Source organism: Bos grunniens, chromosome 6 (assembly GCF_055505025.1).
Source record: "Bos grunniens cultivar Pamir isolate PY7600 chromosome 6, Bosgru_T2T1.0, whole genome shotgun sequence".
Lineage (NCBI taxonomy): Eukaryota > Metazoa > Chordata > Mammalia > Artiodactyla > Bovidae > Bos > Bos grunniens.
Window position 1 is genome coordinate 50,164,094 of NC_141170.1, and position 11,264 is coordinate 50,175,357.

Consider the following 11,264-nt stretch of genomic DNA (forward strand, 5'->3'; position numbering starts at 1 on the left):
TGCACCATGCTGGATGTCCTGCGAACTGAGTTTTGGCACAGGGGATCTGGTTCCCTGACCAGGATTCAAACGCAGGCGCTCTGCACTGGGAGCAGAGTCACTGGATCACCAGGGAAGCCCCCATTCACTGCTTTTTTTTACCTGACTTCCTGAATGGACCTAGATGGAGCGTAGTGGGTGTACAATAATTATGTGTTAATATTTGTTGGATTTGAATGTCTGTTTTCCCCAGTGGATTGTGAATCCTTCGAAGACAGAGACTTTATTCATCTTCCCTTGTGCCCAGCACAGTGTCAGCACCCAGGTGTCTCTCTGTGAGTTGTGGCCAAAGACATGTGGACGTGGCATGACTTATCCAAAGTTCTCTGTCCCAGTGATAGTTTTTTGTTTTTTTTTTTTTCCCCAAAAAAGTCATTGCATATAAAGAGCTACATAGAGTTTTATAAAGAAGTAAATGTTAACTTAGTAACATTCTTCTGTTTGTTCTTTTCCAGTGGTCCTAATCGTGGGCATTATATTACTATTGTGAAAAGTCATGGCTTCTGGCTTTTGTTTGACGACGACATTGTAGAGGTTGGTATGCAGATGATTATATCCAAGGGAGCTGGGGCGGAGACAGTGTTTTGGGATGTGTGCATGTGGACATTTTCTAAAATAGGCCTGTATTCCCGTCATCTGACTTGAAAACAGCTTACATTTCTCTCAGAAATACATTCCGCTGCTCCCCATCCTCTCTGGAAGGGGAGAAGGGGTGAGATCAGGGGCTCATCAATACTGTATTTTTGTTAACTGATCGACCACAGACGTGGGACCTCCTTGCCATCCTAAGTCATGTTTACATGGAAGTCCTCTTTCCTACAGTGACTAAAGCCCACTCTGGGACCAAATAATAAACTTCAAAGTTGTATTAAAATCCTTTTATTATACCAAAATTTTCTGATATTATTATTGAAAATTTTGTTTTCTCTCTGTTCAACCTAGAATTCTTTATATGACACCAGAATATTCCATATGTTGATTTTGTTGTAACGGAACACTAGCCGGAGAGACTTCCATACTCAAAGACATGGTCTGTTTCAGCCCACTTAAGGTAGCAGTAAAGGGAATAAGCTTTGATGACCTGAATAAATTATGCTTATTCCCAAGAGCTCCCACAGTATACCGTTTGAAAGATAGAAGTCCTGTCTTCTTCAAAGAGTGCAGACCTATGGTTGCTAATAGTCGAAAGGGTGGCATTCTTCCCCAGTGATTTGCAGCGTATGTCTTCATGTTCTCTCGGTCAAGCCTGTGGAGTTACCCACTTGCTGTTGAAAGTTCCCAGTTTTATGACGGTGTTTCTTACATTTTCTTGTGCATCCCATTAGCCTTTCTTCCCTTCTCCCAGTAATCATGTTAAACCACTGTGTTGTTTCACTTCTCTTTTTCTTGCAGAAAATAGATGCCCAAGCTATTGAAGAATTCTATGGCCTGACATCAGATATATCAAAAAATTCAGAATCTGGATATATTTTATTCTATCAGTCAAGAGAATAACTTAAAGGACTGTGGAACTAACTCGAGTGAGGGAAAATGCACTCGGACCTGGTTTCTCTGCAAACGTCCCTCCTCTCCAGTGGGCCACCGATGCACGGCATCACTCCAAGTCTCGGTGGTCTGGCTGCGTGACTCTCTTCCCCCTTCATTTTTCTACAAGCAGCACTACTCGTGGTTTTATGTTAGTCTGAGGTAGAGTTAACTGCAATCAGACTGTAGTAAGGTTTAGATGAATAACATTTGCTAATTTTAGTTTCAGGTACATGCTATGCCGCTGTCTGGCTAAATTAGAATGCCATTTCTTACAAACATCGACAGTCTATTTGGGGTCTTTGCTAATCTTTCTAAATGGCTTCTGGGGTCTCCTTTCAATGCATTCCTTTAACTTGTCCCTGGAAACATTGCTCCCCATTTTTAGCTTCTCTGCCTCTTTTCTGACAGAAGGACAGAAGAATGGGGTAGATGCTTACCTTTTAGAGCTGCAACTATAGCTTTAAGTTTGTTCGAGTGAAAATGTTTTAAAATTGAGTAACCTCGAAACTGAATTCATCTTCTGGGTGGAACAGGGCGAAGAGAAGCTGTTCGAGGATGCCCAGGGCTGTGCCCACCCAGCCATTACAATTCCAGGGGCTGAGGAGGCGTGGAGCTCAGGGCAGGTGAAGCCGAGAGGAGGAAGCTTTTGTGCACAGTGGAAAGTTGCTTTTCTTCTCTTTCTACCAAAACCAAGTTTCAGGAAAATAGCTCTGTGCTCTTTGTTTTTAGTGATGCTCTTCTTCTGTCCTGTGAGTTGTATCTCTCCTTTATCTGGTGCTGCTAAGCCTTCCAGGGTATCTTTCCAACCCCACTGGTGTTCCGTGGTCAGAGGCGGTAGGGCTGAGACACCACGGGGACTGCCACCCACCCAGCTCTGCTTGGCCAGGCAGCACCAACACCGTCCTTTCCCAGGAAGAACAAAGACGCTGCACCTGTCCTCCCATCAGCCACACTGTACAACAGTTCATATTTCAGCGTTTCAGGTCCTGGCAAGCCCAGGGCTACCGTGGAACCTTCTCCAGAGGAGACACTAGAGTTAGCTGGGGATGCAGGTGGGTCAGAGGAAGTGTCAGTGGGCAGGTGGTGCGATGAACAAAGTGGCAGCATTTCTTTGGCTCAGGCTCCCAGGATGTTTGACAAGACGGAGTTTTTTGGAAGAACCTCATCTCACCATAGTTTTACTTTCTTTTTCACTTTTGTTGTATGTATATTTATTAAATCATTTGCGTATCGATGCCTTTTATTAAAAGGTTCGATATGCTGTTTTGCTGTTGAGCAGGTTTTTGGTTTCCTACAAATCTTATGAGGTGTAGATCTCAGCTTCCTGTGGGAAGACCGCTGACTTCCATACACTATAATATACTGTGAACCTGTTATTTTGTTACCTAATACATCAGCGAAGGAACACGCAAACTTTTGGCATAATGTGAACTAAAATTGAAATTGAAAATGTTACTCGCCATTTTGCAACAATTAAGAGCATAGCACTTTATCTAGATGAAAACTGGATTTCTTTATCTTTGAAGTATCTTGAACTGTTTATTGCTCACAACTTCCATAAGCATGCCACCCTTCATCTGTTCATGCTTGAAGTGAAATGTTTTACGTTTCACTGGAGAAGACAAAAACAGGGTGATCTTCATGTTATTGTTTTATACAAGTGATGAAAATATACCTTGCCTTGTTTAGAGGCGAATTCATATTTATAAATATTATGTCTTTTTTCCCTCCATAAGACTTATGCAGTTATCGCTTACCTGGAAGGTGAGTTTTCATCCTGTTTTTAAGAAGAGATGCTTTTCAATTGAAGGTGACTGATATAGGGAGCTGTTTATACTATACATAATCCATATATTTGCAGGTTGCAAAGTTTAAAAAAACGATGGCTGATCCCTAATATAGTTGGAAGTGATACATGAGAAACATTGTTAAAATTATCTGTGAAGTGACTCTTGAAGCTAATTTATGAGGAAAAAAGTTTCAATTGGAAACCTGTAGAACTAATGTGTTGTTTAGTTGTGAAGTCATGTCTGACTTTGTGACCCCATGCATGGAGTGTAGCCTTGCAGGCTTCTCTGTCCATGGGACTTTTCCAGCAAGAATACTGAAGTGGGTTTCCTTCTCCAGGGGATCCTCCCAACCCAGTGATCCAACCCGAGTCTCCTGCAATGGCAGGCAGGTTCTTTACTGCTGAGCCACCAGGGAAGCCCCTTAGAGAAGTATTACCTGAGTGCTAAGTCATAAATTCAGTACTTTGGGGTTTTTTTGGATGAGCAAAAAGTTTTTCTCAGTGATTTAACTGAAATAATTCCTTTTAGTAGAAAAGGTCAGTTAAAATTCAGTGTTCATGGATAAATGTTTGCATAAATATTGAAGATAATACAAAGACATTAACATGGTCGTGTGGTGCAGGAAAAAGAAAATTGAGATAAAAATACACGTATCCACCAACACACTCCATCAGTTTTTTAAACTTTAGCACTATCTGGGATCATCTTCCCCCTTCTTCTTTAATAAATGAAAGAAACACTAGGCAGCTACATCCTCCCAAGTCATTTCACTTTGTGTGAAGACTAGAGTACATAACACTTCTTTATTTTTCATCCCTCGTTCGTTGTGTGAAGCAGGGATGGTGTGGGATGTGTGAGACCGTTCTGAGGTGAACGATAGCACAAAAGCTCAGCAATAGTCCCTCAAATGGCCAGGGTTTTGTGTGTCATTTTTCTGGCAGGAATGGGCAGGCTTGCTGTATTTCTTCTCACTGCTGGGTGTTTTAAAATAAGTTACAGTGTTTGCCACTTTCAGAAGAGAAGGAATGTTTGCTTTATTGGTTACTTCCTTGTTTAACATCTAGATTATGATACAGTATGCTGAAGTGTCATTTATGTAAAAGTAAATATTGGTAGAATGCCGACGCCCAGTCTTGTTATTCTGATGCATTTTCCATTCCGAAGAAACACGAAGTGAGCTGGTTTGAAGAGAGCCAAGGAGCAAAAACACAAGAGAGTGGTGCTTTGTCTAGGAAGCCAGTCATATTGGTTTTATAGCTTGGTATATTTTGGATTTCAGATGAAATGGGGAAAAAATGACAGAAATGGTCCCTATGCATTTATTTTCATGGATACCCTTAATTTTCATGGGCATGCCTAACAATGAACTATGTTATAACTGGAGCTTAGGGCTTATTTTAGATATTGGAGTGTAGCTTTATTACAAAGATGGATTTTATCTATAAACATTGCATTTTGATCAACTTTGTACGTTCATGTGTATTAAAATATTGTGCACTAAATGTTTTGCCCCTGTCTGCTATTATATGGTCAAGGCATTTATCAGCACTAGTGTGATTCACTCATGTAAGTGGCACGGGTCAGGGAAAATTATTTCCTACATTTCTGCCTAATTAAATTTGTTTTTCAGTATTATATTAATTTATTTCTGGCTTCCATTTCTATGTAACCAAAATAGTTACTGCATTTGTGTGGCACATTTGACTTTGTTGCTAAAAAAAATTTTTTTTTTTAGTTTTTATTTAAAAAATCTGTACCTTTTTTTTTTAATGTAACCAATTCAAGCACTTTAAGCAATAATGTCAATCTTGTGAAACTTCAATCAGTTTAATACCCTGCCTCTAAAGTTGTTGACAGAAAAATAAAGAGGAATTCTCTTCCTAGAGAATTATATCTGAGTAGTGTTAACACACATGGATTTAAAATCCTTTTTATAAAATGTGAGTTCTTGGCAAGTCTTATGTCCAGGTAATCAGTCCAAGCCTGATTTTGAGGCATTGTAGAGGATATTCTGGTTATCATAGTAAAGTTGCCACTATTGTTGAAGTTCAAAAAGTTAGGGTTCTGGAGGGTACTCACCATTTTTTTGAGTCAGAAAAAGTAACACAATCCAGAAACCTGGGTCTGGGAAGAGCAAATTGAGAATATCGGTGAAAAACAGAATTAGGGTAGGTATATTAGGTGTAATGAATTGCTTAGCTGAGATTTTGCATAGAAAATGCCCTTTATCGGTTATGAAATAAAAGATCCATTCTCAAAATAAGGCAGTGGCTTCCAGCTCATTGATCTCATGGGCATCTGGTTTCTAGGAAAGAATCGGTGTGGCTTTCCCCTGCCCCCAATACTGGCAGCAGCCACAGGCCTCTGGGTAGGGTCTGAGCTGCACAGACCCCAGCGGGGTGCACACCAGTCCCACCACTGGCCTACCTGGAGGGGGGCAGTGTGGGCCCATTTCTTGTGGTCTCAGCATGTGGCTCCCCAGGGCTGATACTCAAGCTTGCTGTTAAAATGTCTAAGGTTTTTTCCCCCAACAGTTACTTCAAGGGGTCCCTGTGTGGACAGGAGATTGTCATCTGAATACATTTTCCTGGGCCCAGTGACGGGAATAAAACCGCATAGACCAAGAGCAGAGCAACGTGCCTTGAAGTCTCCCGGGTTCCACCCATCTTAGAGCAGCTCAGGTGAACCTGGCTGAGCTGCGTGGCCTCCTTTTGTCCATCTGCTGAAAAGGTTTATGGGATAAGCCTGTTGCCACCAGCACAATACAGTTTCTGGGGTGTGAGAATTGCCCGTTTCTCTAAATTTCCCTCCTCCTGTTCGCTGAGACTTCAAACCCCTTGAACAGAGGACGAAGACTTCCCTTTACATGTCTTGTATCCCCATGAAGATTAAAAGGCTTGCTAAATAATTTTTCCTCCTGAGGGAAGATTTTGATCTTGGGGACAGAACTCTTAGACTTGTCTTAGAGATCCTCCAGGCTTCCCAGGTGGCATTAATGGTAAAGAACCCACCTACCCATGCATGAGACTCAAGAGACGTGAGTTCAGTCCTTGGCTCAGAAAGATCTCCTGGAGGAGGAAATGGCAGCCCACTCCAGCGTCCTTGCCTAGAGGATCCTATGGATCCTGGTGGGCTACAGTCCATAGGGTCGCACAGAGTTGGACTCAACTGAGCAACTAAACACAACACGGAGAGATTGGAGAGATTTTTAATGAAGACATCACTTAGCACCTGGAAGTGCTAGGCATGGGGACAGGAGTTGGGAGGTAAAAAGGTGAAGCAGATAGAATCCCCTTTCTAGTATCCTGCCTCAGAAAAAAAAAAGTTCTGTGGAAAAGAAATTTAAATTGTGGAAATAATGTGAGCAGCGGAAGCCATCACAACCTGCTACATTTTGGTCTTCGGCCTGGGTCTTCTGGTGCAAACGGGCACTGCTGCAGCTGGTGCTGTGGGTGAAGCAGCCAGCTCTTTTTTCCCCCTGGGTCGCCTTCCTGGAGTCCCCACTTTCCTCCTCGCCTGAGCTCTGTGTCGCCTTCACCTTCCTTTTAGCTCCTTGTAGCAGGGATGACCCCATTTTTAAAACAACACATAAATCCATTTTGTTACAGTGATGGACTCAGGCATTTTGCTTGTTAATGCTCATGTTAAAAGAGCCAGAATATTGAAGATCTTCACAGGATTTTATGAATAAATTATCTAAAAAATCTCCTTCTGTGACTACCGAATAATGAGAGCCTAACTTTACTTCACCAAAATCAAACACGCATGAGTTTTCAAGCCATTTTACTGACCTTTCAACCTATGCTCCCGTTTTGGATTCCATTATATTTTAATAGTGCTTTTGAACAAAGCACATTAGGAGCTTACAAACAAATGTTAGATAGCTTCATTCTGGTTCTGAGACACCAAAGTCAGAAATGACATTAGATTTTGTAAAAAGGGCCCCTAATTTTGTGCTTATTATCCATGTGATGGTTCCTAATAAAGTATTTATTAACAACCTTGAGGTTATCATATAAGTTACATCGATGTGTCTTTCACTTTTTTCCCCTTCCCTCAAGTGAGCATATGGGCTGGATCAAGGAGGTGTGAAATTCCACAGAAACTGCACAGGAAGGTTAAGCGTTTGTGTTGTGGGTGGAAATCTTTTCTAACCTCCTCCTAATAGGGAGCTTGGAGAAGAAAACTGAGATGTAGATTTGACTTGGCAGGAAGGATAGTTGAGACCACTATTTCTATATATTTAACCAAGCCCTCCTTCTATGATCCAACTCAACTGTATTTGTATTTCAGAGTGTCTCTTAGTTGACCTTGCCTGAGAGAACATTCTGTGCTGAGATAAATGAAAATAAACACTAGAAAAATTTGAGAGTGAGCTGTCATATCTTCCACAGAAAGCTAAGTCTCTTCACTGTAGAGCCCATCTTGAGTTAAGAATTGCTTGTTTCCCATGCTGAGGGGTACAAGAATATATTTTGATGGGTTATAAGACTTATGTAAAGGAGAGACTCTTCCTCGCTCCCCACCAACCCCATAGAACAATTTGAAAACTCTTTTTGAAAAGAAATTGTTTGTGCATATTTTCCCACCTCTGTTACCCTAAAGCCCAGAAAACAAAAAATAAGTATAAATTAGCCTAAGTATGTTGCCAGTGCCAACTTGGATTTACAAGGCTCCAGCAGAAGGGGTGAAGATTGTAAAATGGAGAGAAACCTTTCTCCTGGACATTCATTGACTGACCTGATCTTTGTGTCAGACTCGAGGAGTCTGGGAAGATTAAGAAGAAGCAGCTCATGGCAGAATCTACCCTCAAATGGAATTGGTACAGAATGTAGAATAAGTTGGTGGGGGGTGAATTTCAGGGGGTAAGAGGAGGGGAAAAGGTTGAGACCCTCCTAATGTTTGTATATATAGAGAGAGACTGCTCTATTGAAACCTCACGAAACAGCAAACCCCCAAACTACAACTGATACACGCAAAAGAAAAAGCAACCCAAGTAACACTACAGATGGTCATCAAACCACAAGAGAAGAGAACAAAAGAGGAAGGAACGGATAGAGACCTACAGGGATTTCCAAGGGGTACAGATTCCATCCTTGGCGGGGGAGCTAAGACCCCACATGCCTTGAGGCCAAAAAAAAACAAAACATGGAACAGAAGCAATATTGTAACAAATTCAATAAAGACTTTAAAAATGGTGTATGTCAAGAAAAAAAAAATCTTAGAAAAGATCACTAAAAATAAAACCCCAAACAAAAAAATAGGAACATACTGATGATTACCTTCTAACGTGACTGCATAGCTTCTGACCTCAGGTGTCACTGCAATGTCTGTCCCAGTCTGTGCGTTTGCCCTGCAGGGTCAAGGGGGAATCCCAGTGAGCCCCACAAGTGCCCCTAGCTGACAGACAACCTACGGGCTTGATGGCCTTTCTGTCGTCCTGACTTTGATCTCTAATAGTAAAACTTCAAACTCGATTCAATAGCAGTTTGAGAAAGCCCAGCTGGACTTGGAGTCACAAATCCAGGTTCCAGTGCAGGCTGTCGTCCACTGGTGCTGTCACTGTAGCGTGTGCGAAAGGCAGAGGGTCAGGAAGCAGAAGGTCTGAGTTCACGTCCTGACTGTGGTGTCCTGCTTGGATGATGTTAAGACTTTGTCACCTGTTGATGTTGACTTACCAACCTGAGTCAGATGTTGGTCATAATGTTGCGGTTGGGATGCTAATGAGTGGTGTTTGGCAGAGGGACCCTTCTCTGTAGGTCCTCAAGGGAGATAGAGATGCAATTGCCAAGACAATAGAATGCACATGAGAGCTCAGTTACTTAAATAGGTTGTGGGGTAGTGTAGCTATACTATTTCATTCAATCTAATCCCCACAACATCTTCCAGGCATAAAAGACAAAACTAAAAAGAGCTGAGTGGGAAAAAAAAAAAAGCCCCAGTAGCCAGATAGCCAGTGACAATTATGCCTGGGATGTTGTCTAAAGATGGGCTGTGCTGTTTCCTAGACATAAACAATCTCACAGGACACCAACCTCAGACAAGGTCATGGTGTGATCATGATGAAATGAAATAAGACCACTTTGTAAGTTTGCCCAAGTGTGGACAAAAACCAGATCCCTGAAAACCACAAAATACCAAACCTCCCTCCTGGACCAGTTCCCAGTCACTGCTGCTACTGGACCAGTGATGGCGTCAGCACCACTCCCATCTGTCCTGGGTGAGATCTATTAAGATACACAAGCAAAGGACTAGCCCTGCTTCCTGACAGTACCTGGTCCAGAGCTAAACCCTGTTCCTTGAACCCTACCCCAAATCGCCAAACCAAAGCCTTGATCCTGTTTAAGTTCTAACAGCCTCTTACTGAAATCCCCCATGCTTCCCCCACAGTGTGTGGTCTCTCTGAGCTTTAAACACACTTGTGAACCACAGCTGTAGTCCTGGAGGTCTGGCTGGAGAGCATGGAGTCAGGACTTGCTGGACTGAGAGGTCAGCTGCTTCCTGGGGTCAGCCTGTGGCTGCTGACCTCATGGCTGCAAAGGAGAAAGCCAGTTCAAGGTTGTCATGAGCGTCCTGAGACCTCAATCTGCAGTGACTCCCACCCAGAGGGAATGCAGGTGTAGGGCTGATTGCCAAGGAGGCTTCTTACAAGTAGCTTTGGATGAATCTGGGCCTCATTTTCCCCTAACCTGTAAAAGAAAGAGATAACAGGGCCATGATGTGTAGAAACTGCTAGAAAGCAGAAGAGGTATTTAATATGATTATGAGCAGGATATGGTAACACTGACTATTTATTTATTGCTTACGGATTCCTGGCACCCCCATACCTACGCTTAGACTCCCTCAGGCTCAGCTGTGTCTGTCTCTAGAGCCCTTGAGTTCACTGTCAGAACCCCTGTTTGGGGCAGGGTCTGAAACCAGTAAGATGGGGCCTGAGCTCCACCTGTAGGAAGAGTACAAAATCTCCTTCAGGAATTCCAATTTTCTATAGCAGACAAGGTCTCAGTTCTTTCCAGATCTTCTGTATGTGCCAAAGAGCTCTGTATTTAGAAGCATACAGTTGGGTTGGGATAAGAGCAGAGGAGGATGAAGACAGGTAGCAGAAGAGGTGATTGAAGACTTGTGCTGAGTCTAGTGCCCTCTAGTGGTGATGGTCTAAAATAGCTCCTGATTTTTTCTCAAAATTGTTGGACATGTCTTGCTTTTATTTTATATACATTATTTGTCCATGGGTTTTTAATAGAAACAAGCCAACCTAAAATCTGACAACAGTTACCTTGGCTCGAAGCCAAGGGTTAAGTTAAACAGGCCGTCATCTTTCAGCAAGATGGGGCAACACAGGGTCAAAGGAGAGAGGAAAGAAACCTCCTTGAAGACAGAGACTGTCCTGTTCACCTCTGAAGTGTCATGGCTAGAGAAAGATGAAAACAAGAGCATGAAGTCAAGCAGGAGTTAGAGAGAAGAGGACTATTGGTTCCTGGTCCAACTTAGATTGTTAATGTCACAAAGCAGAAAGGGAAGAAAAAATATGGAAGGAAAGAAAAATAATGACATCTTTGAGAAAGTGATGTAAGGGTTTAAATCAAAGATCTAAGAGCTACTGTCTTCTTTTGGGAAGTGACAGGAGAGCTGCCCACAGAAAGCCAGCTAAGGTGACAAGGCATAATTTACTCCTTACAGTCCAACTAGAGTGCAAACATGCTATTTTATTTTTGTTCTTGTTGTTCAGTCGCTCAGTTGTGTCTGACTCTGCCACCCCGTGGACTGCAGCATGCCAGGCTCCCCTGTCCTTCACCATCTCCCAGAGCTTACTCAAACTCATGTCCATTGAGTCGGTGATGCCATCCATCCATCTCATCCTCTGTCGTCCCCTTCTCCTCCTGCCTTCAATCTTTCCCAGCATGAGGG

General features: G+C 42.5%; 1 protein-coding gene across 14 annotated transcripts in view; it reads left to right on the forward strand.

Annotated features, from left to right (window-relative positions):
• Positions 1–5,619, forward strand: part of USP46 (ubiquitin specific peptidase 46) — a 106,865-nt gene extending 101,246 nt beyond the window's left edge. For 8 of the 14 annotated variants that reach the window (XM_086407677.1, XM_086407684.1, XM_086407683.1 and 5 more), the window contains 2 exons: positions 495–573; positions 1,432–5,619. In XM_086407677.1, coding sequence (XP_086263803.1) covers positions 495–573; positions 1,432–1,533 — 181 coding nt within the window. In that variant the 3' untranslated portion in view covers positions 1,534–5,619. Of the gene's footprint in view, positions 1–494 lie in introns of all 14 variants that reach the window. The other 6 variants (XM_086407674.1, XM_086407675.1, XM_086407673.1 and 3 more) reach the window with 1 other exon arrangement.
• Positions 5,620–11,264: the final 5,645 nt, after the last annotated feature.